Source organism: Saccopteryx leptura, chromosome 7, assembly GCF_036850995.1.
Source record: "Saccopteryx leptura isolate mSacLep1 chromosome 7, mSacLep1_pri_phased_curated, whole genome shotgun sequence".
NCBI lineage: Eukaryota > Metazoa > Chordata > Mammalia > Chiroptera > Emballonuridae > Saccopteryx > Saccopteryx leptura.
In genome coordinates, this window is record NC_089509.1 from 60,796,520 (window position 1) to 60,821,779 (window position 25,260).

General features: G+C 42.2%; 1 protein-coding gene across 5 annotated transcripts in view; it reads right to left on the reverse strand.

The window, feature by feature from the left end:
• Positions 1-246: 246 nt before the first annotated feature.
• CHN1 (chimerin 1) overlaps positions 247-25,260 on the reverse strand; it is a 204,957-nt gene continuing 179,943 nt past the window's right edge. For all 5 annotated transcript variants that reach the window (XM_066346029.1, XM_066346030.1, XM_066346031.1 and 2 more), the window contains 6 exons: positions 21,899-21,983; positions 13,330-13,503; positions 12,506-12,583; positions 7,317-7,454; positions 2,497-2,602; positions 247-1,042 (listed from right to left, as the gene is read on the reverse strand). In XM_066346029.1, coding sequence (XP_066202126.1) covers positions 871-1,042; positions 2,497-2,602; positions 7,317-7,454; positions 12,506-12,583; positions 13,330-13,503; positions 21,899-21,983 — 753 coding nt within the window. In that variant the 3' untranslated portion in view covers positions 247-870. The remainder of the gene's footprint in view (positions 1,043-2,496; positions 2,603-7,316; positions 7,455-12,505; positions 12,584-13,329; positions 13,504-21,898; positions 21,984-25,260) is intronic.

A 25,260-nucleotide genomic window follows, 5' to 3' on the forward strand; every position in this document is an offset into this window, starting at 1 on the left:
AACGAGTGTTCTAACTTGAAGAACTCAACACAAAACTTTCAATAGTAAACAAAAGAGGTGAGAGGGATTCCTCAGTGTTAAATATTTATAAATGGCCAAACACGTTTTTCCAAATATTTTCAATCATGGGGAAAAAAGCAAGCTATCAGTATTTTTAATTTCTAAAAGCCAAATTTAATAAATTACTAAACGCATGCCAGATGAAAACACAAACTTACAACTAAAACTCAATAATTTAACAGAAAATGCTTGGCAATGTGTTCTTTTTTATTGGTATAGATCATTTACTAAAGTAACAAATATGAAAACATTTTGCTTTTTTGCTGGAAAGAAAGTACTATGTTAGAGAAGAACTAAGAGAAACCAGAATTAAAGCATTTGAGAAAAGTAGGCATATGTTATATAGTCTATGGCAATGCAGCAGCCAGCGGTGCCGTTTTACCCACTTTTGTGCATGTTTATAGAAGCGTTAGAAACCAATGACTTAAAACCCAAAAGCGAAGTCATGACAGATTTACTCTGCGAAACATGCTGGATTACAACCACAGACTACCCAGGACGAAGAGCGGTGCAGGCTTCTTGTCTCCTCTGTACGGGTCCCTTGCCAAACAGGGGGCTAATCATGCAATAGCCTGAGTTTCTCTTAACGTGATAAACACCCAGGATTACTAGAACTGGAAGGCGTGTGTTCACTGTTTTACAAGGAAAGCTGAGCGGTGCTACAAAAACAACAGAAAGTTCCTTCATTTTAAACTGGTTATATGCCCAAACTTCTAACCAAGGTATAATTCAACCATTTAGAGCCAATTAAATTACTATAAAACATTCCTTCATCTGTAAAACATTTCTTTCCCCCCGCAAACTAAAAATTTAAAATAAAATGTCTTCATTTTTGATAAGCAGCTCTACCACCAGTCTCTGATATCGTATATCATTCAGCGCAGCCATTGCGTCTAGTTCTGGAGATCTCATAAGGGTGGGACCAAACACAATTCCAAGGTTTTCTGCGTTCATAAGATTCTCCTTTTCATGGAGGGTCACTCTGAAAAAGACAAGTGAAGGGGTATGGTTTTGTGTAAGCCCTGTGGTTCTTCACTGTGCTTCGGCACTAAAACTAAAACAAGATTTGTATCTACTTATCAACTTTTCCCCTAGGTCAGTGGTCCCCAACCCCTGCGCCGCGGACCAATACCAGTCACAGAGAAAGAATAAATAACTTACATTATTTCCGTTTTATTTATGTTTAAGTCTGAACGATGTTTTATTTTTAAAAAATGACTAGATTCCCTCTGTTAAATCTGTCTAAGACTCACTCTTGACGCTTGTCTCGGTCACGTGATACATTTATCCTTCCCACCCTAAAGGCCGGTCCATGAAAATATTTTCTGAAATATTTTCTGAAATATCCCGCGGAGGGACTGGGTCGCCCTGATTATTCCATCAGCCCGCCCGCCCTCCCTCCCTCCACTCTAGCTATCTTGTTTCCTGTCGATTATTTTTGCAAGGGTCTAGGGAGAGAGTGGTGGTGACAGTAATAGGAAATGGCTCAATGTTTATATTCTGCTCACTGCTACACTGAAGGCACAGAGACTATAATTTGAGTTATTTCTTTGTTTTAGTACAGAGTCCTTAACTGCATCCAAATAACAAAGCAAACTTCACAAATGAAGTTGTAAGCGAAGTAAGAAATGTATTAATTCACGGTGCTTTTAAAAAGATGAAACATGTATGTAAATGTTAAAAGTACCACGAATGAAATATTCATTTCTGGGTAACTCACGCCTGAAGGCATAAAACATTGTTGTCAAGTTCTTTTCTGTTTCTGACTGGTCTTATATTTTGAAACCCTAAAACTACTAAATCTTGGTCATATAATTTTAAAAACTTTGCTTCAACTGGTAGAGGGCAGGGGTGACTGAGCAGGGAAATAAAGTTACATCACCATCAATCACTTTAAAACATTAAACCAGAATAATGAAATATTTTATTTTCCATCCCTTCTTTACCTCTTACCTTACTCTAGTATTTTTTTTTACAGCAGTTTTTAGTGTTGGCAACATTAATTCAACAATCTACAATCCAATCACAAGCCTAAAGCGCTTGTTTTAGAGCAAGAGGAAGGAGCCTCCTTGCCAAGCGGCTTTGCTCTTGCTTTATTATGCTAATGCTAGTGTCCTTACAACTACAGCCTTTTCCCTTTCCACAAGACGTAATGCACGTCCTTGGCAGAATATTAGTATTTCTAACATACCTGCCAACACTTACTGGAACTGCAAATACATTTCTGTCAGAACCAAGTGCGCCTGATTCAGCACCGTAGGGCAGAATCGTTTTAGCATTCCTTCTCAACTTGTGCAGTTTCACACAAGACAACATAGCTACGCATTTATTTACTCATTCGGTATCATTCGTCCTTCCTTTCAGCTTTGGTTTCATTTGAGCCTTAAACTCTGGAAGCTGTACAGGTAGGTGTACGCTTCCCAGCCCGGGACTTGCCTCTTCAGGTGCGCCATCAGGTACCGCAGGGTCTCGCAGTGCGCGGGCGGCAGCAGCTTCAGAGCTCCGTGGAGGGTTTCTAACTGCTCGTCAGGATCCATAATTCCTAAGGCAGCAAGTTGAATGAATACCAAAGAGAAAAACTTGAATAGACAGCTGGTACACAGGGTTCATTTCATTCTGTTCTTGGGTGATCTTTTAAAACTGATAAGGAAAGCCTGACCAGGCGGTGGCGCAGTGGATAGAGCGTCGGACTGGGATGCAAAGGACCCAGGTTCGAGACCCTGAGCTCGACAGCTTGAGCGCAGGCTCAACTGGTTTGAGCAAAAGCTCACCAGCTTGAACCCAGGGTCGCTGGCTCCAGCAAGGGGTTCCTCGGTCTGCTGAAGGCTCACGGTCAAGGCACATACGAGAAAGCAATCAATGAACAACTAAGGTGTTGCAATGTGCAATGAAAAACTAATGATTGATGCTTCTCATCTCTCTCAGTTCCTGTCTGTCTGTCCCTGTCTATCCCTCTCTTTGACTCACTCTGTTTCTGTAATAAATAAATTAATTAATTAAAAAAAAAAAAACTGATAAGGAAAGCGTTCTCACAGATCCTTGCCCACAGTCTTGGAAAATGTTTTTAAGGTTCAAGCCTCAGGTTTCCAAAGGCTTGGTTTCCATGTGGCAGTACTGGGCCTTTTGGGAAGAGAGCCTCGCTTTTTCACTTGCATGTCTGGGAGTCTGTAAGTACGCCAACGGGCTATTAGATATATAGAATGTAACTATGAAATATTCAGACACATATGTATGTACAAATAAAAAGATACATCTAAGTGAGGTCATCTTAGAACATTATAGACATCTTTAAAGGATGTTGCATTGTTCAAAATACTTTGAAAATCCCTGTTTGGCAATGGTGGGGAAGCTATGCCTCCCTCAGCCCCTGGCAACCCCTGCTGAAGTCTGATTACTTGATATTCCTGCGTTTTTTGTTTGTTTCACTGTGGGAGAATAAACGAGCAAGAACTCCTACCTGTAAGGGGGTTACAGGCTAGTAGGGAAGACAGTACATGAACGTAATCTGTGACATGAAGGAAAGAGGCTTTTGAAGGCGTCCCAGTGAGTGTGATGGGAATACAGAGGAGAGAGCTGGCCCGTGGCCGAGAGACAGCGAGGAAGCAACAGCACTGGGGGAAGGTCTGGCAGAATCTGGAAATGCAGACACTGGGTGGAAGGGGGCAGGGAATAAATACTCTGAACCATAGCAAGATCTATAATAGTTAAAAGTTCTTTTTAAATTTTAAATTCTTTATAGAGAAACTCAAGTACAAGAAGAATAAAACTTAGCCAAGCAAAAGGGGTGAATCAGTTGGCAGAGTTGAGAGGAAAACTCAGCGAGTTCTAACTCCCAGGCTTCTCTGCAAGACATTTAAGTTCTTGGGAAAAAGAACCCCGGATTTCACTTCTGACCGTGTCTGACTCACTCAAGGTTAGACACTGAGTCATGCGGCTTCTCTGGGATCTTCTGGGAACAGAGCTCTCAGACCCCTGGGCCAGAGGAAGAGCTCCAGATTCGGTGCTAGCCGGAGCTCAGCTCTGCAGCGCTCGCTGCAATGCGGTCGGGAAGCATCAGGAAAGCTGGGACACTGAGCAGGCCACGTGGGAGCGCCTCTTCTAGGCCTTAGTATATACAGTACAGCAGGGGCTTCTTACTTGGTGGGGAGAGGAAGCGAGGAAAAAGGCTGGGCAAAGAAGACTTTGGGTGGTTCCTGCGGGGGTGTGCAGGAGGTTGTGTGGAACTTATGCCTTTGGATGGGTGCCTGGCCTCCTCTACCCCTTTATCATTCCCGTGGCCACTCCCCTCCAGCAGGAGTTCTGCAAAGGAGGCTGCAAGAGCAGAGCCTAAACAGCGTTTGCAGGAGAAAGCTTTAATAAGAACTAGGATGTTTTTGCTGTTGTTGGCAAGGGATGCTAATGAGTGACAGATACTGGAGACCTAAAGAATATGGCCCAAGTTTTTGTAGAAGCTAGAGATTAAAAACAAAAAACAAAAGTTCAAGGGCACGTGTGTCAGGAAGGGTCAGCTAAGCCTGTCCTTCATTGAGAATGGCTTCCTGTCCTGCCTCCCCACTCTGCGTCAGTCTCCTGTTCCCTGTTCTGTCAGGCGACCCAGGCAGGACAGGGAACAGGACAGATCGGGCTCTGACGTTAGATGTGGGTCTGAATGCCGGTGCCACCTCCTCCAGGAACAGGCCCTCGGACAGTTTCCTTATATCCTATGACATCTCCTTCTTTCAAAAATATATAATATTGTGCATATCTAAAGTGCTCAGCCTGAGTCCTGGCACCTTGTAGTACTCTGTAAATCAGTTTCTCTCATCTTCCATACCTGCGCAGGTGGGTGAGAATACAGCTGTGTCTGTGCATCTAAAGGACGATACACTCCGGCTAGAAGAAACAGGTACAAGGACACAGTGCTCCACAATTATATCACTATCAAACATGCACAACACACGTTTATGTTGGGTATTAGTATCATGCTAGGTTTTTTGGTGACATGGAAATCACACATGAATATAGTTGAAATTTTAAGGAGTTTCTACCTTGATTTAGGTAAGTTTCTTTCAAGAGTTTTCAAGAGCTCCTGAGGGGTGAGATGGAGGGCCTACTGCTTTGGACAGCTCTGTTTCTTTCACAAATCCCAGAATAATGACAAATGGTTTGGAAGAATAAAGAGAGGAGATTTTTCTCAGTCACAGGGTGGTGTGAGGCAGAGGGTGAGGTAATTTGGGAGGGTGGGCCAAAAGGCCTTGAAATCCAGCAAGCAAAACTTGGACTTTTCTTCTCAGTAGATAAGGTAGTGTGTAGAGTTCAGAACATGGGTTTGAATCACTGCTTTGTTCTCTACTAATTGGATGCCCTTGGGTTAAGCTAAGAAGCCAGGTTTCAGTTTGACTCCTAACAACATGAGTTGGCCCCAGGGTTATCCTGGGAACCAGAGCAAACTGGACTGACTGACCAGCCCTCGGCCAAGTCAGCGCCCAGAGATTTCACATTAGTGCCAGTCAGACTCGTCTCTCTGGCAGGAAGTGTCTTCCACACAAAACAAGAGTCTCGGCAATAAATCCATCCCAAAATCAGAGGAGTTAAAAGTCCTGCGGAAGGAATCTAGAGCCTTTCAGGCTCGTAACACAAAAACTTGTAAAAGTCAGGGTAATTCTCATGGCTGTCCTCTGAGCTGACCTGCAAGAAATCAGGGCTCCATGACTGACCACAAGAATTCTCAACAAATGTTCTGAAGGGAAAACTAAAAATTAAAATAAGGAAAGTTTGTGGCCCTGGCCAGTTGGCTCAGTGGTAGAGCATTGGCCTGGTGTGCAGGAGTCCTGGGTTTGATTTCCGACCAGGGCACACAGGAGAAGCGCCCATCTGCTTCTCCAACCCTCCCCCTCTCCTTCCTCTCTGTCTCTCTCTTCCCCTCCCACAGCTGAGGCTCCACTGGAGCAAAGTTGGCCCGGGCGCTGAGGATGGCTCTGTGGCCTCTGCCTCAGGTGCTAGAATGGCTCTGGTTGTAACAGAGCAATGCCCCAGATGGGGAGAGCATCGCCCCCTGGTGGGCATGCCGGGTGGATCCCGGTCGGGTGCATGTGGGAGTCTGTTTGACTGCCTCCCCGTTTCCAATTTCAGAAAAAAAAAAAATACAAAAAAAAACCAAGGAAAGTTTGTGCTTCATGAAATTTCAAACTCAAAAAGCAAATCAACATTACTAAGGAAGTAATATTATTTAAAGATCAAGACAACATGTATTTTTTAAGAGAAAAACAAATGACAGAAATAGCCTTTCTTTTCTAAAAAAAAAAATGGTAATGCCGACAGTTAAAACCTATTAAGAATTCCCTTTTGCCTGACCAGGCGGTAGCACAGTGGATAGAGCGTTGGACTGGGATGCAGAAGACCCAGGTTCAAGACCCCGAGGTTGCCAGCTTAAGCACGGGCTCATCTGGTTTGAGCAAAAGCTCACCAGCTTGGACCCAAGGTCACTGGCTTGAGCAAGGGGTTACTCGGTTTGCTGAAGGCCCGCGGTCAAGGCACATATGAGAAAGCAATCAATGGACAACTAAGGTGTCACAACGAAAAACTGATGACTGACGCTACTCATCTTTCTCCGTTCCCGTCTGTCTGTCCCTATCTATCCCTCTCCCTGACTCTCTGTCTCTGTAAAAAATAAAACAACAACAACAAAAAAGAATTCCCTTTTAAAACAATGAAGTATGAATTACAGGTATGATCTTTTTTTCGCACTATAAATGAAATTTGGCAAATGAGCCTTTGCTTTTTCTCTTTTTCATCTTAACTAGAACTTAAAAAAATAGCTTCTTGATATAAAACAGTGCCCCTTACAGCCGGATCTATGGACCGATGCCAGTGTCCAAACTCCGTGCTCCGTCACAGGAGAAGTATGGAAATCGAGAGAAAGAATTTAGAAACTTTTATTGAAATCTGACAGTAATTTTTATGCTTGCTGCACCTAATAACAAAATAGTTGACCTTTTTTTAAATTTTAGGTTTGCAGTTTATTTTATGAAGTATTGGTCTGTATCTAAGGAGCACTGGTCTAAGCATCCTTTGGAGAATGAGGGTCAGCACACGGCAAAGGAGCTTCTGACGGTAGAAGTCATAAAGAACCTACGTTAGAGAACCGCTCAAAATTCTCGTGAGCATATTGACCTTGGAGAGGGGCGAGGAGGACGTGTTTCATAAAATGCATTCACGCTTCTGGGCAGAGGAGAACAGAGTGGCGTGTGGGGTGTGGAAGGTGCGCTCATACTTACTGGCGGCCTCTATAAACTTAGGGTAGGCGTCATATGTGATGAGTGGAATTGGTAAATCCCTGAAGTAGAGTTTCAGTGCACCGGTGATGATGTTGATGTCTTCATATACGTTCACAGAAATGTCTGCTTTCTCACCATCTTTGAAGGATGGGAAAAGAAAACAATTTGGATTCATGATAATGTTTTTTAAAATGACATATTTCTGTATAGATTTTAAAGATGAGCAGTGCTTCAGTTTTTAACATCAAATTCAGTATGCTAAGTGATAGAAATGATTGATTTTCTATGAAAAGCAAAATCTGGTTTTTCAGCTTTGCTATTCTGCAGTTATTTTTCAGTGTTGATTATGAAAGGGAAAACCAGGAGGGGACTGGGGTTAACAGAAATATTTTTAAATTTTATGGCCTCCTTGAGAATTCCTAGAAGAATAATGTGGGATTGCTTTTTTTCTTTTTAAAATAAACAGAGAGACTGTGAAAATAACAACAGGGCCCTCCTCGCGTACAGAACAGCCTGGCCGGGCTTTGACTCGGGTACCTCTGAATCACCCCCAGCGCCCACACACAACCCTGGATCCTGCCTGAGTCCTGGGGGCAGAGGAGGTGGTGAGAAGAACAAAACAAATCTTTAGAGCTGAAATACAAAGGGGAGGAGTTTCCGAGGTGCTGGGCCCTGAGACTCTCACGCAGAGCTGACCATCTGTCAGAGTGGCCTCTTGCCCACTCCCATATGCAGCTAGTACTTTACTCAGTTAAAATACTTGAGTTTTCATCTACTACAGATTTAATTAGTATCTCCTTTGAGCTTGATCTTAAACTAGACTTCTTTTGTTCCACTTGGTGTTTTTTTTTTAGAATGTCAGATTATTTATTTCCAATGAGAAATATAACAGCCCAGCTTAAAAGGTACTGAGTCAGTGTAGTCAAAGAATTCTCTCCCTGTCAGTCAGGATGGCCCAGGGCAGGTGGCCCTGCGTCAGCCAGAGCTCTCCTGGGTATGTTCCTTGGGGGGGCCATGGTTGCTGAATAGAGAGAAAAACGGGCACAGTGGAGCAAATTCAATGGAAGTGGCATTGCTTTGTCCTTCTAGACTCAGAAGCTGGTTTTGAACTCCCACATGAAGATGTCAATGGTGGAAGCTAGGAGCCAGAGAACGAGGGGAGGGGTGACATGGCAAAACTGTACTTTCTGCTCAATTTCTTTTTTTGGTAAAATTACTCTAAAGGCTTTTTTTTTTTTTTTTAGCAGGCTCTTTTAAAATGCAAATACCGCCCTGGCTCGTTGGCTCAGCGGTAGAGCGTTGGCCTGGCGTGCGGGGGACCAGGGTTCGATTCCTGGCCAGGGCACATAGGAGAGGCGCCCATTTGCTTCTCCACCCCCACCCCCTCCTTCCTCTCTGTCTCTCTCTTCCCCTCCCGCAGCCGAGGCTCCATTGGAGCAAAGATGGCCCGGGTGCTGGGGATGGCTCCTTGGCCTCTGCCCCAGGCGCTAGAGTGGCTCTGGTCGCGGCAGAGCAACGCCCCAGAGGGGCAGAGCATCGCCCCCTGGTGTGCCGAGTGGATCCCAATTGGGCGCATGCAGGAGTCTGTCTGACTGTCTCTCCCCATTTCCAGCTTCAGAAAAAAATACAAAAAAAAAAAAAAAAAAAAAAAAGCAAATACCTTGGCCTGTCAGACACTCACATTTGAGTGTGAATTAGATCGTCAGTGCCTATCTTTCCCATTTGGGCTGAAATCATATGCAGTGACAGTACAAATGTAGATACTGCTTTGGGGGGACCTTGGGGAAGCATGTAGGTGCCAGGGGTCTACAGACCTGGAAAAGGGCATTGGAGGGTAGAAAAATGACAAAGGCAAGATCGCCTCGGTCAAGCTCTTCTGTATTTTTCTATGAGAATCCAGGTTTCAAATATGCTTTTCTCATTATTGGCTATAGTACAATTTTTGGATTGGAGAGTACAGTTACAATTCTTACAGTTCAGCTACCTGATGGTGTTGAACAGAATTTGGAGGTTGGTCTGAGAATCTTCTACCATTCAGATAATTCTTTTTAAAATACTGTGTTCATTACATCAGTGTTTTTCAACCACCTATATATCTATAACCACTGGAGCTATAATCTCCATACAACATCAGGGTGGTTAACTCTTTTACAGACCATCATGAAATTTCTGGTGGACTGGCACTGGTCCACAGATCAGAGGTTCAGAAACACAGCATTACACCTCAGTCCACTTTCCTTTCAGCTACTCTTCTCTAAGCCACAGCACCTTTGAGTGCCCTGAAAGGTCAGCCTCAGGGCCTTTGCACAGACTCCTCTGTTGTTGGGCCTTTACATATTCTGTTTCTTTGCTACTCAACCAATACAGAGCCAGCCCCTATTCATCCTCTGAACTTCAGCACACATGCACAGATGTATGTTCTTTGGTAAAGCGTCTTTGATCCCCAGTATCCTTCCCAACCCTAACAGACTAGGTTAAGTTCCTGTTATTAATATTTTTCTAATGGAATTTATTACAATAAAATGAATAACCATTGTGTAATTATTTAATGTGAGCCATCCTTGAGCACAAGGACCAAGTGCACATGGTTAACTGCTGTACGTAAAGCAAGGAACTTGGTGCCTGGCACACAGGAGCTGTTATACAAATGCTTTCGAGTTAATGAATCAATGGAAAATAGATTTTAAAAAGGTAGGAGCCTAAAATTCTAACACTCTGGGACTCACTATGTACATCATTCTTAAACTAGTTCCTTTAAAACCTGCTTTTTGAAAAGAATCTATATATCCTGTTACATCAATTTTAAAGTAATATAAATACATTCTGTAACTTGATTTCTGCATATTACATTCTAAGTAGGGTTCTACTGCACAGCACAGACTGTAAGGTCTTTTGTCCCCTGATTGCTTTATTACTTTCAGTCCTTGACTTTGCATCCAGACTGGGCTTTCCTGTGGTGGAGCTCTTGAGGAGGGAGCTCAAGGTATTTTATTTGCTCTGACCTTCCCACGGACCTCTCACTGTTCTGGTCACATAAATATTTGCTGTTCTACCCGAAGCTAAAACGTGGCAAGGCTATAATGGCACATGCTGACCTTGGAGGAGTTAGTGTTCCATTCAGCGACTGTCTCCTAAGTGAAGATTTCCAACTTCTGCCTTTTTACTCTGACACTAGAATCGAATGAGCTCATTCTAGCATTCCGTGGACCCTGCCTCTTCCCCGTGGATCCCATTATTTCAGGGTTATGAAGTCTCCTGGATGTGATCATCTGGCCCCAAGCATGTGGCTATATGGAGCCAAGGTGAGCTCTTCAAGATTTTTCAAGTCTGTTATTACTGTTTCCAGAGCACAGAAAGATTGCCTTGTATTTTTAATGAGATGAATCTGCCATTTATTTGCTTTCTGGGCCCCATGGAAACATTCAGTTTCTTTGTCAGTGTGAGTTACTTTGGAGAACCCTGGCCAGTGGCTAGGCATAAACATGCTCAGTTGCTACCTTCTGGGGGGGCCCCTCTTTGACCTTCAATTATGCATTGATTCGGGACTATTCTTGATGTTTATTTGGATTTAACATACCATTAAATGTTCTTCATCTTCTCTGATTTTATCAAATACTTGGGATGGCCTAGGTTTCCTCATACCAGGTTGATAACACTACTTAATTTATTTTTGTCTTCTGCCTCTGTTGGCTGTTAAGAACTTTGTGATGGGAGAGGAATGTGATGAGAGAGGAATGTAATGGAACTAGAAATATATATTTGCAAAGGAAAGAGGCTCTTTAAAAGATCACCAGTCTCACCTAACCAGGTGGTGGCACAGAGGACAAAGCGTCTTACTGGGACATAGAGGGCCCAGGTTCAAAAGCTCAAGGTCACTGCCTTGAGCACAGGCTCATCTAGCTTGAGTGCAGGGTCGTCGGCTTGAGCATGGAATCATAGACATGACCCCGTGGTTGCTGGTTTGAAGCCCAAGGTCACTGGCCTGAGCAAGGGGTCAATGGCTAGGCTGTAGCCCCCCAGTCAAGGCACATATGAGAAAGCAACCAATGAATAATTAAGGTGTCGCAACAAAGAACTGCTGCTTCTCATTTCTATCCCTTCCTGTCTGTCTGTCCCTATCTGTCCCTCTAATTAAAAAAAAAAAAAAAAAAAAAAAAAGATCGCCACTCTCATTCTGTTTTACTTCTAGGTTACAGGTCTTCTTTGGTACCACTTTATCCCAGTACTTTAAGACAAACTGGAGAACCACGGAAACAAATCTAAATTTAAAAGTTAAAGACAATAGCCAATAGCCCTGACCAGTTGGCTCTGTGGTATAGCATTGGCCTGACATATGGATATCCCTGGTTCGATTCCCAGTCAGGGCACACAGGAAAAGCGCCCATCTGCTTCTCTACTCCTCCCCCTCTCCCTTCTCTGTTACTATCTTTCTCTTCTCCTCCCACAGCCATGGCTCATTGGAGCAAGTTGGCCCTGCGCACTGAGGACGGCTCCATGGCCTCGCCTCAGGTATTAAAATAGCTCAGTTGCCAAGCAACAACCCATATTGGGCAGAGCATCATCCCATGGGGGGGGGGCTTGCCAGGTGGATCCCACTCAGGGTGCATGCAGGAGTCTGTCACTCTGCCTCCCCGCTTCTCACCTAAGGAAAAAGAAATTAAAGACAATAAGCCCCACTGAGCTCTTGTTTGGGCCCCTCTTTCCACAGAGCATGGGTCCTATGTCAGAGGGTCCTCAGCTCCTCTCAGCTTCTTGTCCCTGACACAAGAGTCAGGGCTTGGGTCCTCGCTCGGTCAAAGCTGGTGAGGAGGATGCAAAGTTAGATGGGCCACTCAAACTTGCGAAATCAGAGATCTGCAATGATTCACATCCCCTCACTCCTATTTCTCCATGCTCTTCTGGTAAATTCAACTGCTCTGCGAATATTTTGGTGAACATAGACAGGCCTTGGATATTCAAATATTGATAATGTAGTTCAATTTTATGCTTCTTTCTCACCTTGAAATTGAACAGTTTAATACTTAAAACTGATAAAAAAATAATTAAAAACTCATAAGCTAAGTCTTTTTATTTGGTATAACAACAAGTATCAATGATTCAGAGAAGCAATGCAAAGAATGACATAAGAAACGGTGCCTTTCTGGCTGAGTATTACTGCCCCAAGTCACTGGACGTGCTGAAGAACGCACCTCTGTCAAAAGCCATCTTGACATCCTCAATCAGGTCGCTGAACCCTGAGACTCTGTACAGTCCTTCAGAATCAAGACCTGCAAAGGGAAGCAAGGGAGCTGGTGAGTTTCTCCGCAATCATCCCTTCTCTTCCAATGTTAACTTCCTGCTGTACTTCAGGCTGGGGAAAGAATATGTCAGAAAGAATGATAAAATACACCTGTTTAGAAACCTCTTCACACTTTTCTCCTAAAATAAAACCATTTCGTTCACAGTTCTTTAACTCTTATGTACTGTCACCTGGCTATTTGTAATCTGGCCCATCATTTTGTCTAATTAGATCAAATATGTTACGTCTTAAGGGAAATACTTCATCACCTCAATTACACCGTAAGTTCTTTTATGTAACAGAAGACTAAGATAAACTGTATTAATAGGCCTGTAGCAATATTTCCCAAGTGAGAAGGAATAATTAGGGTGCTGCTCTGGTTTTTGGCCTAGGATAGTTTTAATAGAGCATTACACCTTTGCTTCTTGGACCCAAGAAAAATATATAAAATCTGAAAAGTGAATTGGTATCTGTATGTTAACTTTTACAGACTGGAAACGTCATCCATAAATATACTTTTAGGCATAGTCCTTACCTGGTTAAATATACCTAACTGTACCTTAAAATCAAGCTGTTCATTTGTTAAGTTAACTTATTTCAGACTTTCCGGTCCTTTGTCATCTGACATCACTCCCCTTAAACTTTCAGTAGACAACCAGGTTGTGCAGTGAGGCACCCGAAACAGCAGTAGGACGCGTACTCGGGGTGAATTACAGTTGCTCTGAACCGTCTCACCTCTGGACTCGATTTCCCTGATGCACATGTCCACTACCATTGGCCGCTTAGTGATATGGGCTTTCACGAGTGTTGTGAGGTCACAACTATACACCTTCTTGACATGTTTCAAGTCTGGCTTACAGTCGTTCGGGACCATCTTGGAACACTGCTTATGAACATTCAAACCACAATCTAAAAGCAAGATGAAGAAAGAAACCATTATTATTTTAGAGTTTTGAGCATTCTGGACTGTTTCTTTTTGCAAAAGACACTCGAGCTTTAATTAGATTTGAAAGGGAACTAGATTCCAGCGGCTCCTGTTCTTCCCATCTCTTCTCTTGCAATTGTTTTGAGGTTTAGGTCAGAAAGTCAAACTTCTAACTCAGGTTTCATCATTTACTTGCTATATGATCTCAGAAGAATACCAACTTAAACCAAAGCAACCAAATTAATGTTTAAATGTTTAGAAAATGTAATATTATACCAATAGCCAACTAAAATTTTATCCATTTATTTAAAATTACATTAAAATTGTGTAATATAATTGCATTTTATGAGGTAGAATTGGACCTCCAAAGAGTATCCTGGGGCCTTGTTAAAATGGTGCTGCTTAGCCCTGGCCGGATCGGTCCATTGGTTGGAGTATCATTTCGGGATGTAAAGGTTGCTGGTTCAATCCCCGGTCAGGGCACATACAGAAACAGATGGATGTTTCTGTTTTTCTCTCTCTCTCTTTGAAACCAATAAATAAAATCGTGCTGCTTATATTTATATCTATTCATAATCCTTTATATAGTATATAATATATAATTGATCTAGTAGCTAAAAATAGCTATAGTTATTATTTGTAACTACTATTATCACCAGCTTACTAATGCCAAACACTATTCCAAGTGCTTTACATTTTTTACTTCTTTTAAACTCACAAAACTATATGAAATGGGTACTATTATTATTCTTATTTTATAAACCTGACAAAACCAAGCACAAGGGTGTTAAGTAATTTACCCAAGGTTGTGCATTTATTGTACTATGTAGGGAGTTGAGGTTCAAGCCTGCAGATGATTCTAAAGTCCATGGTTATAATACCTATACCCACACTGCCTACACTGAGATTACCCCTCTGCTTTGTGATTCTGCTGGAGAATGGTAGGTATGGCTAAAAGACTGCCAACTGAACTACACTCTTCCTAGGGCTTTTGCTAGAAGAACAGACTTCGCTTGGGATTTCTTTTTGTCTGTGCCTGTTGGCATTTATGGGTTGTGAGTTTCTCTAGTGCGCAGGCTGGAACACAGGGGGTTAAAAAAGAAAATAAATCCTAAAAAACCACGAGGCAACGCACTGCTGAGTTTCTGAGTCCTGAGGTCCCTAGTCAGTCTTCCTTCTTTCTCCAACTTTAAGTAATATATATATATATATATATATATATATATATATATATATATGGTATTAATTTGTCCAGGGAATTTTGTTATTATTATCATTGTGAGGAAAATGGAAAAACTCTTACATAGTATTTTTAAAGTGTAAAAGTCAGCAAAGCTTCATAATCTAATAATAATGTTGATGTGCCTCATACGTTTCAAGTGTATGCACAGAAGTCACAGGTCCAGCTGGAAAGGGCTGCTGGTGACAACCTATCCCAATGTCATGTCACAAGAACAGTAAAACAGAATTACTTCACCAGAAAGAGGGAGAACTGAGAGTTAAAGCTCAGCTTCCTGATTCCCAGCCTATGCTCTCCCACTAGTGATACAACCGACTTCCTTCACCAGTGCTACACCGGGTGCTCTGAGCTACTGTTTTTAGGATTGCAGGTGAATTTGCTACTCTCATCTCTTATTCAGTCATGTATATTGTGCCCATTATGTGTTGTATATACTTGAGTTTAAAAGACACTGCTATATTTTATTGATATTTATATAAGATATACGAATGATTTGGCAAAGCCTTTAAAAAAGTAGTGATAAAACCTACCCATTATATTCTTGTTTTGTCATACTCTCTCCCTTTGCATAAACTCTGCATGGAATTCCAGTAGGAAGTAAGATAGCATAATTTTGATGCAGCCTCATAATATCAAAACATCTGAATGGCACTAATGTTCTGATATTAATATTAACATTTTCCCTTTGAATGTTTAGGGTTATCTCTCATTATAAATATCAGCAGGGTCCTAAGGTTTCTCTCTGGGTGGGCTGCCTTTCCCCAGGGCTTTGGCTAGGAAGAGCAAGCTTTCCTTGGGATTATTTTTGTCAGTGCTTGTTGGTATTTATGGGTTGTAGGTTTTTCTAGTGCCCACATAATTCTTCTCTACTGCCCAAATAACTTGTGACTCAGTGAAAACTGTGTAAAGTGATGACCAAGCTTAGATTTAGGTATTTAAGGGAGAAGAAAATGGTTTTTAAAATGTGATATTCCTTCTTCCACTTAGACTATAGGACAATATATTGTATTTAAATTTTTTTTTTTTTTTTTTACAGAGACAGAGAGAGAGTCAGAGACGAGAAGCATCAATCATTAGTTTTTTGTTGTGACACCTTAGTTGTTCATTGATTGCTTTCTCATATGTGCCTTGACTGTGGGGTTACAGCAGACCGAGTAACCCCTTGCTCGAGCCAGCGACCTTGGGTCCAAGCCGGTGAGCTTTGTTCAAACCAGATGAGCCTATGCTCAAGCTGGCGACCTTGGGGTCTCAAACCTGGGTCCTCCACATCCCAGTCCGATGCTCTATCACTGCACCACTGCCTGGTCAGGCTATTGTATTTAATTTTATAAGTAAATGTCAAAAGCAAAGTTTTTGGCAGGACTGGATAAAAATGTCCTTCAGAAGACCAAAGGATAGGGCAAAGTCAATAAAATAAAGCATCTTTATACCCTTAAGTTCCCAGTGCAATATACCAGCTCTGAACTTGCTCTAAAAATTGCTGTTTCAAGGCCTAGCAGTGTATCAATATTTCAATTTGCTATTAAGACTTTATTTGGTTTTCATATTTATTTACTAACATCATATAACTCCTATATAGTTCCATTCCTCCCAGGGAAGATCTATACTATAAACGAAAAATATCCATAAAAGATCATTTCATTTGTTGCATCTCTTGGTTTGGTAGGTTATTTTTATGTTACAATTAAACCACATTTCCCCTTCTCAATTATTCAAGTTAATAAGCATATAATAAATATATGAAAGAAAGAATAAAAGCTTCAGATCACATTTTATTGTCCTTTATTAATAAACTGTTGGTATTACTAAAATTACTAGTTAGGCTACTTAGATTTTCTTGGGCTTGATTTCTCTGAAAAAACATAATGTATGCTTTATTATCTAGAAAGCACAGAAATCTATTTTTTGAAATAAATGGCTGGTATTTACATTCTATTGATAGGATTAAGGGGTAATGTTAATGTATTTTGAAATGAAAGGTAATCACTCTTTTATATGAGTGCTCATATTTTAAATGATTGCAAATAAAAGTTCTGTTTTTAAATATATTTCTTAATTATCTCCCCTCACCCACTCTCCATTCAAGAAAAGCAGGACTAACCTATTTCTCATACAGTGTACATTAGAAATCACATAAGCAAAATGAAGACAAATACCTTGTTCTCTGAGATACTTATGAAAATACTTTCAATCAGGTGGTGCAGTGGATAAAGCATGGACCTGGAACAATGAGGTTGCCATTTTGAAACCCTGGGCTTGCCTGGTCAAGGCACATATGGGAGTTGATGCTTCCTGCTCTTCCTCCCCTTCTCTCTCTCTCTCTCTTCTCTCTCTCTCTCTTCTCTCTCTCTCTCTCTGTCTCTCTCCCCCCCCCCTCTAAAATGAATGAATGAATAAATAAATAAATAAAAGGGGCTACATGACAGTTTTAAGCAAGTTTAACTAATTTCTTGCTGGCTTACAAGGACAAACATGACTTCTTGTATAGTCAATCAGCGCAGTAGTTAAAATAAAAAGACATTACTTCTACTTCCTTTCTTCAACCTAGAAGTTAAATGCTTGCATATTTGAAGCAATGAATACATTTGATTATTAGGAAAAATCAGCTGCTATTTCCTTTTGGGGGCTGGCAGTAATGACTATACACTGGAAAAATGAAGTCACTTTAATAAATAACCAATTCTAAGTTGATATGTCTGATTTACAACAAAATTATCTGGCTAATTTCTTAGACTATTCTGGGGAGGATAAAATGAAAACAATTCAGAAATGCTGGTGGAATAGTCTTTTCGGTGGCAGGGCTGTCTGGCCACCTCAATGGTTACACAGTAATAATAACAGACTACATTAGCTGCTGGCCTGCGGACTGGCCCACCAGGAATTTCATTCCAGTTCATGAAAGAATTAACCACTCTGATGTTGTATGAAGATTACAGACCCAGTGAGCTTGACCTTAAGTCAATTTTTCTTATGCTCAGGGTGATTTTTGCCTTAGTGGTCTCCAAAATAATTTTATTTTCACCCCAAGTGTAAAAAGGTTGAAAACCACAGCTTTAATCCATAAACTTACACATATTTTATAAAGAAGGGAATAGTGGTTGGGGGAACTATTCTATCTGAGCAGTGATGATCATTTGAACTTGACTCTTAAAGGCTACCTACTTCCCTCATAAATATTTTAGTAGGAGGAGCATCACAGGTAGATACTCTCCTGTAACATCCTTTTACTCACTGTAAAGAAGGTAAGGGAGATGCTGGGAGAGGAGACAACATTTAGCGGCTACTATGGAACCTTGTGTGGTGGGGTTTGAAAAGCTCATCTGTGATGACTGGTGCTCTCACGACCAGCCCTGCTGCTCGCTCAGTTGTCTTTGTCGGCTGTGGAATGCTTAGTAGCAGGCCTGGGGTTTGGATAGCCTGCCTGCCATTAGCTGGATTCAGTCTGATTCCTCCAGCAGCTCTGCCAGTCTGGTGATTACTACACCACCCAACATTTCATATAATGTGAAAAAGAAAAAGAGGGGGTGGTGAGATACACACTTGCTGCTTTGGGCAAACACTCCTTTAAAAATTCCTGATAAGCTTTGCCTTGGTGGATTTTGAGAAAAGAAACCAGAACAAAGCAAGCTGTCTTAGGGATCAAAAGCAGATAAATGCATCTCTTCTCTGACAGGCAGTAAGCCTGCCATTTTTCTTTGGAAGTAATAGCATTAATATTCACTGGCTAGTACACGAGTTTCCTATTGCTGCTGTAACAAATTACCACAAGCTTAGTGGCTTAAAACAACGAGTCTATCATCTTACAGCCCTAGAGGTCACAAGTCCAAAACCAGCCGCCCTGGGCTGAAATCAAGGTGCTGGCAGGCCTGAGTTCCTTCTGGAGGCCCGAGGGGAGAATCTGTTGCTTCACTTTGCCTTTTGCAGCTTCTAGTGGCTGCCTGCATTCCTTGGCTCATGACCTCCTTCTTCCAACTTCAAAGCCAGAGGCATAGCATTGTCTCTTTTCTGACCTCTGCTTCTGTCCTTACAGCTTTTCTCTGCCTCTGCCTCCCTCTCATTAAGACCCTGTGATAGCGATTCCACAGGGCCCACCCCGACAGCCCTGAAATTCTCCCATCTTAGAATCCTTAAGTTCATCACACGAAAGGTAACATAGTCACAGGTTCCGAGGATTAGGAAGTAGAAATCTTTGGGGGAGCCATGATTCAGCCTACCAGTTAATCTCTCTCTTTAAATTTTCAATTCTTTGTATTGTTTCAGATAAAGTGGGTGGCTCAAAGGTCAAGTTGAGCCACTTCATATCCAAGAATCCCACTGTCAATACAAATGTAATAAGTTGTAGAAAACAGAACTAATTCAAATCCGAACCTTCCACATTTAAAAAAAACCCAAGCGGACCTGTTCTTATCAATATATTACACATTAATATGGTTCAAACTGCACAGAATAATGCTTTTAAGGACAAAATATAACAAACGATGAAGAGTCTCCTCAAGGCTTTTCTTTCAATTCCTGCCTCTACTCGGGGCTACTGAGGCAGGCGGCTGCGGGCAGCAGGGAGTCGTTTTCTTCCTCCTTTTCTTCCTATTACTATCGTGTGTGTTCCAAAACTCTTCTCCAGACACGATCTGGGAATGGAGCATGCTGCTAAAGATTATTCGTATGTGCTGTTCTCTTCTAGCTGACTCAGAATTCTTATGTAATGGCCTTCACTGTTTCAGAAAGTGATACACACTCCACTAAAAGAAAAGCTTTGAAGTTAGTGACAGTCAAAAAGTGTCTAAGAAACTGTTGCAGAGTCTCAGATGGTCAAGGCTGTGTCATCAAGGGAACTCCGGCTCATTGAGACCACCGTTCCTTGAAAAGGTGGGGAGACCATTCCATTTGCCTTTAAAAAACCACAACAGGTCCTGGCTGGTTGGCTCAGTGGTAGAGCGTCGGCCTGGCATGCAGGAGTCCCGGGTTCGATTCCTGGCCAGGGCACACAAGTGAAGCGCCCATCTGCTTCTCCACCCCTCCCCCTCTCCTTCTTCTCTGTCTCTCTCTTCCCCTCCTGCAGCCAAGGCTCCATTGGAGCAAAGATGGCCCAGGCGCTGGGGATGGCTCTGTGGCCTCTGCCTCAGGCACTAGAATGACCCTGGTTGCAATAGAGCGATGCCCCAGATGGGCAGAGCATCGCCCCCTAGTGGGCATGCCGGGTGGATCCCAGTCGGGCGCATGCGGGAGTCTGTCTGACTGCCTCCTTGTTTCCAACTTCAGAAAAATACAAAAAAAAAAAAAAAAACCAACAGAAAAAAACCACAACAGTGTAGCTGGTCTGAACACCCCTACTTCATAAACACTTTCTGTTCCACAGCGTTCCCGTCCAGCTCAGAGCCTTCCCAATGTCAGGTCCTCATCCTGACTCTCGGTAACCACTGACCAGGACGATCACGATGGTTTCATTTACTCTCTGGGCAGAGACTCGTAATGGGGCGGTCATCCCGGGAGGAGTCAGACTGGATCTGAGCTGAGGCTCTCCTTACTGGACACCTCTGCGCAGGTCAGAGTCAGCACGCTGGGAATGCTTATCCCTCCCTCTGGTAGGTCCTTGAAAAGATGTGGCTAGTGGTGCATGCCTGGAACTAGAAATGTCTTAGTGATACTAAGGGACTAACAGCTGAAAGAAGGGCAATTTGTAACATGAATGCTCAGTGTACACTATACCTTGTTATTCAACAAAAATGCAACTTAAAAAATAAGAAAAATCAGACCCCAGAAGTTTCTGTACATAATGAATAACAAAAAGATTACATTAAAAATCATGCCATAGAAATGTGGATTTTTACAATGATAGATTAGACAGAATTATTATAGTTACCATTTTGAAATACTTGACTCTTAATATATGCTTTTAGTGTTAAGCTTCAAGCTAAACGACATGTAAAAAGGTATTTTTCAGTTTTATGATTTAAATAACAGAAAGAAACTGCTATGACTAAACACTATGCATTTAAAATTTAAGCGATTATATTTAAGCTTATGCCAGAATTTAGGGTAGTTTGAATAAATGGCCAATACTCTGTATAGTTGTTACATAAAAATGAATTTCACATGATGTGAATGACCATTTATTTCATAGAGCATTTCAATTAATCCATGAGTGGGTTCTTTTTTCTTTTGTATTTTTCTGAGGTGAGAAGCGGGGAGGCAGAGAGACAGACTCCCACGTGCACCTGACAGGGATCCACCTGGCATACCCACCAGGGGGCGATGCTCTGCCCACTGGGGCGTTGCTCTGTTGCAACCGGAACCATTCTAGTGCCTGAGGCGGAGGCCACGGAGCCATCCTCAGCACCTGGGCCAACTTTGCTGCAATGGAGTATTGGCTGCAGGAGGGGAAGAGAGAGACAGAGAGGAAGGAGAGGGGGAGGGGTGGAGAAGCAGATGGGCGCTTCTCCTGTGTGCCCTGACTGGGAATCAAACCCAGGACTTCCACACACCAGGCCGACGCTCTACCACTGAGCCAACCAGCCAGGACTGCGTTGTTTATTTCTCTATGTATAAATATTAAAAGTTTCTAAATTTAAATCTAAAAATACTATGGTCATATTTTATAAAACAGACTTGGCATAATCAAAAATTTCAAAATGTCACAAACAAAATACTGGTGACTAAGTGGTTTTTCAGAATTTGGTAACCCTCTTTGAAAATAAATTCAGGTTTTTAATGCTTCAATTTCACAAAAATTTAGCAAGGACAATTCAGCTTAACAAGTTATCTTTAAAATTCAGTTTCCAAGGCAACAATCATAGGTCCTTGTATCATGCTTTTTAAAAAATCATTTTTATACATTTAGTTCCTGCAACATCAAAGGCAACAGTTAAATATAACTGCATCACTTTTATCTACTTTTATCAGACTTTTTGAACAAGCTGACTTCTCTCTTTTTAAGGGACTAATAATACCAGATCCCTAGTCTGCAGTTCATTAAGTACAAGGTAAAGGGCAGATAAAATATCAATTTCCAAAATGGCTGCCTGAAAATCCAGACTACTGCATTTGTGTTAAGAGCAAACCAGGATTCAGCCCCTTGTGGATAACAGCAAATCTCATTGTAACATCAGAGCTTATTCAATAAAGTAGGAGAGTGCTCTTACCTGCACATTTCACTCCCTGAGCAATGAGACCCCACATGAAGTTGGCACAGTATTCACACCAGTGCGGCCCTCTGAATGTATGGACCTGAAAAAGAGCAGTGACAAAGTGGCCAGAGGGAAACACATAGGTGGGCAGATTGTTTGCTGTCAAAGTGCTAATGTACATACAAGCCATAGTTAGTACCAAAGAGGTATGACATGATTACATTTGGCAAAAACAGTTGAGTGGAATTGACAAGCAGTTAAAATTCCTTTTAGAGTCTGATTTCCTCTTTGTTTTAGAACTGGTGGTAAATCAAACCAATCTTCTAAAATTTACTTATTTTTTTGTGACAGAGAAAGAGAGAAAGAGAGAGAGGGACAGACAGGGACAGAGAGACAGGAAGGGAGAGAGATGAGAAGCATCAATTCTTCGTTGAAGCTCCTTAGTTATTCATTGATTGCTTTCTCATATGTGCCTTGACCGTGAGGCTACAGCAGACTGACTGACCCCTTGATCAAGCCAGCGACCTTGGGTTCAAGCTGGTGAGCTGTGCTCAAATCAGATGAAGCCACACTCAAGCCAGCCACCTCGGGGTTTCGAACCTGAGTCCTCTGCATCCCAGTCCGAAAATGTATCCACTGCACCACTGCCTGGTCAGGCTGAAATTTACTTTTGAAAATAATTTCTAAGCCCTGGCTGGTTTGCTCAGTGGTAGAGCGTTGGCCTGGCGTGCAGGAGTCCTGGGTTCGATTGCCAGCCAGGGCACACAGGAGAAGCGCCCATCTGCTTCTCCACCCCTCCCCCTCTCCTTCCTCTCTGTCTCTCTCTTCCCCTCCCGCAGCCAAGGCTCCATTGGAGCAAAGTTGGCCCGGGCGCTGAGGATGGCTCTGTGGCCTCTGCCTCAGGCGCTGGAATGGCTCTGGTCGCAACAGAGCAACGCTCTAGATGGGAAGAGCATCGCCCCCGGTGGGCATGCCGGGTGGATCCTGGTCGGGCGCATGCGGGAGTCTGACTGCCTCCCTGTTTCCAACTTCAGAAAAAAAAAATAATAATTTCTATATTGGTGTTTTCCAACCAATGAGTTCAGCTGTATGCAGCCTCATCTGCGTGTCATACAAACAGCAGCATTTTCCAAGCACTGTGGCATGAGGAAGGATGGGGGCAGTGTCCTCTGTGACTACAGTCAGGGCCACAGATGTTGATACTTAGTGGCTAGTCACAACCGAACCATCAAAAAGGGCCAATTTCTTTTCAGAACTGTTTGATATTTACTATGTTAGCAAAAGGAAAGGATATATTTTAGAAACTACAGTTAGGACCCTTGCTTTAGCACAGGAATTAGTGAGTAATCATTTAAATTTATCAAGGTTACACTGTATTTTATTCCTTCATCCCTAAGAAAGGAACCCAAAGAAGAAAGAGTTCAATGCTGATACCTACAGACTTTTCAATGTAGGAAAGAGGACGAATTCTACCTTAACTCGGATGAAAAAGTACTAGTAAAATAGAAAAGCAACTGATCCAAACCCCAAACATTAAAGAATAAAAGAAAAAAATGAGTATCAGGTAATACTACAATTTCTGAGCAAATATTTGCTGAAAATACATTTAAGAAATAAGTTAAAAGGGCAAGGGAACAAGTAAGCCACTGTGTATCAGATTACATTTCCTTGAGGTCATTTCTTCTATAATTTCCTGCTGCAGAAACAGTAATTCAAGAGAATGAATATTGGAGTGTGACAATGTGATTCCAACATAACTATCTACCAAAATAGCTAGTGCAAAAAATGAAATTCAAAGCTGAAATTGTTTTTACTGTTCTGTCAAATAGGTCTCAGAAACTAAAGAAATGATTTTTGAGAGATATGTAGTTTTATAAACACAAAACTAACTTTTTACACCAAACGTAAGACACATACAGAATGGGCCAAAAGTAGGTTCACAATTGTTTGTATGGAAAACAATACAATAATAAATAATACAATAAACTTTCATGTACTCACATCACAACTGTAAACCTATCCTTGCCCCACCCTATATATTTCATTTACAAAAACCATGTCAATTATGACAACCCACTGATTATAAGATAAATGCCAATTTCAGAGATGTTAAAATGAAAAGAGTACATATTAGAATCAAATATGGCATATCAGAATTCAAAATACTACTACTGTCAAAAATATCCACATAAGGCTGCAAGGGCTAACCTGGGGCTCATTCCAAGTATGTATGTGCTTGTAACTGTCTATTGCCGAGTGAGCTTGAGCACAAAACATCGTGCTGATTTTGAAAACAAGGCCATAATCCCTTTTATGTCTTTTATGGAAAAGCGTCAGGAATGCAGATACAGTTGCTTCTGTATTGTTAATGATGCTCAGAGTCTGTAAATTGAAAGCATTTCCCGGAGTTCCTGAAGCAGAGACCAAGATCAACATTCAGATGGTCTGTGATGTCTGTGTCTGTCCGTGTTCCTCTGAGTGAAGAAAACTGGACCAAGGATGCAATCTTGCTTTACTCTGAGGGGAATGAGTGAATTAGACAGCACTGACTCCGAAACAAGGTTACAGAATCATACATACACAGCTAGAGAATTGTCAAGTTATTTTTAGGGAGTCTTTGGGATACAGACTGACTTCAAGCTGCCAGATCTCGGGGTAGTTGATCAGGTTAATAGGAAGGGACTAGAAGTGTCTTGTGACCTCTATGGCCCCATGACACTGGACTGCATTTGTAAAAACTGAATATCGCACCCTTTTTCTCTTTTTTATGTCCCTAGAGGTTATCAAAAGAGATGTCACTCATTAATTTTATTATTCATAAACATTTATTAAGTGATGACGTATACAGAGATGAAAAGGATATTGCCTGAAAGAACGCATGGCAGGTTTCTTCCATTTCACACACTGTGAAAACACTCTCCTGAAAGTGTCTACCAAGTCTGAGGGAGCCGAGGGAGGGGCACTGCTCGGGCTCAAGACGTAGCCCCAGAGCCGAGGCTTCAGGGTGAGTATCCGCCAGGTGACCTGTGGGCGCTTGCGTGTTGGAGGGCACATTAGGAAAGGCTGTTGAGAGAATTCCAGGGAAGGGTGGGGTGGGAAGGACCGGCATGGCAGGAGATGAGAGGCCTTTTCCATGCCTACAAGTTTTATACTTTGCCGAGTGAGCAATGCAAGGCCACTGAAGATTTTTAAGGAGAGTGACACCGTCAAGGCATGGGGGAGGCTGGAAGAACACCGACTGGGGGGAATGCTGTGCAGGGGTCCAGGCAAGAGGGGATGTGGGTCCCAGCTTCGGCAGTGGGACCGAGAGGAAGCGATAAAGAGTTACCTAAAAGACAGAATCGTCAGGGTCTCGGGGTTGGGTCTGGGGGAGGTGG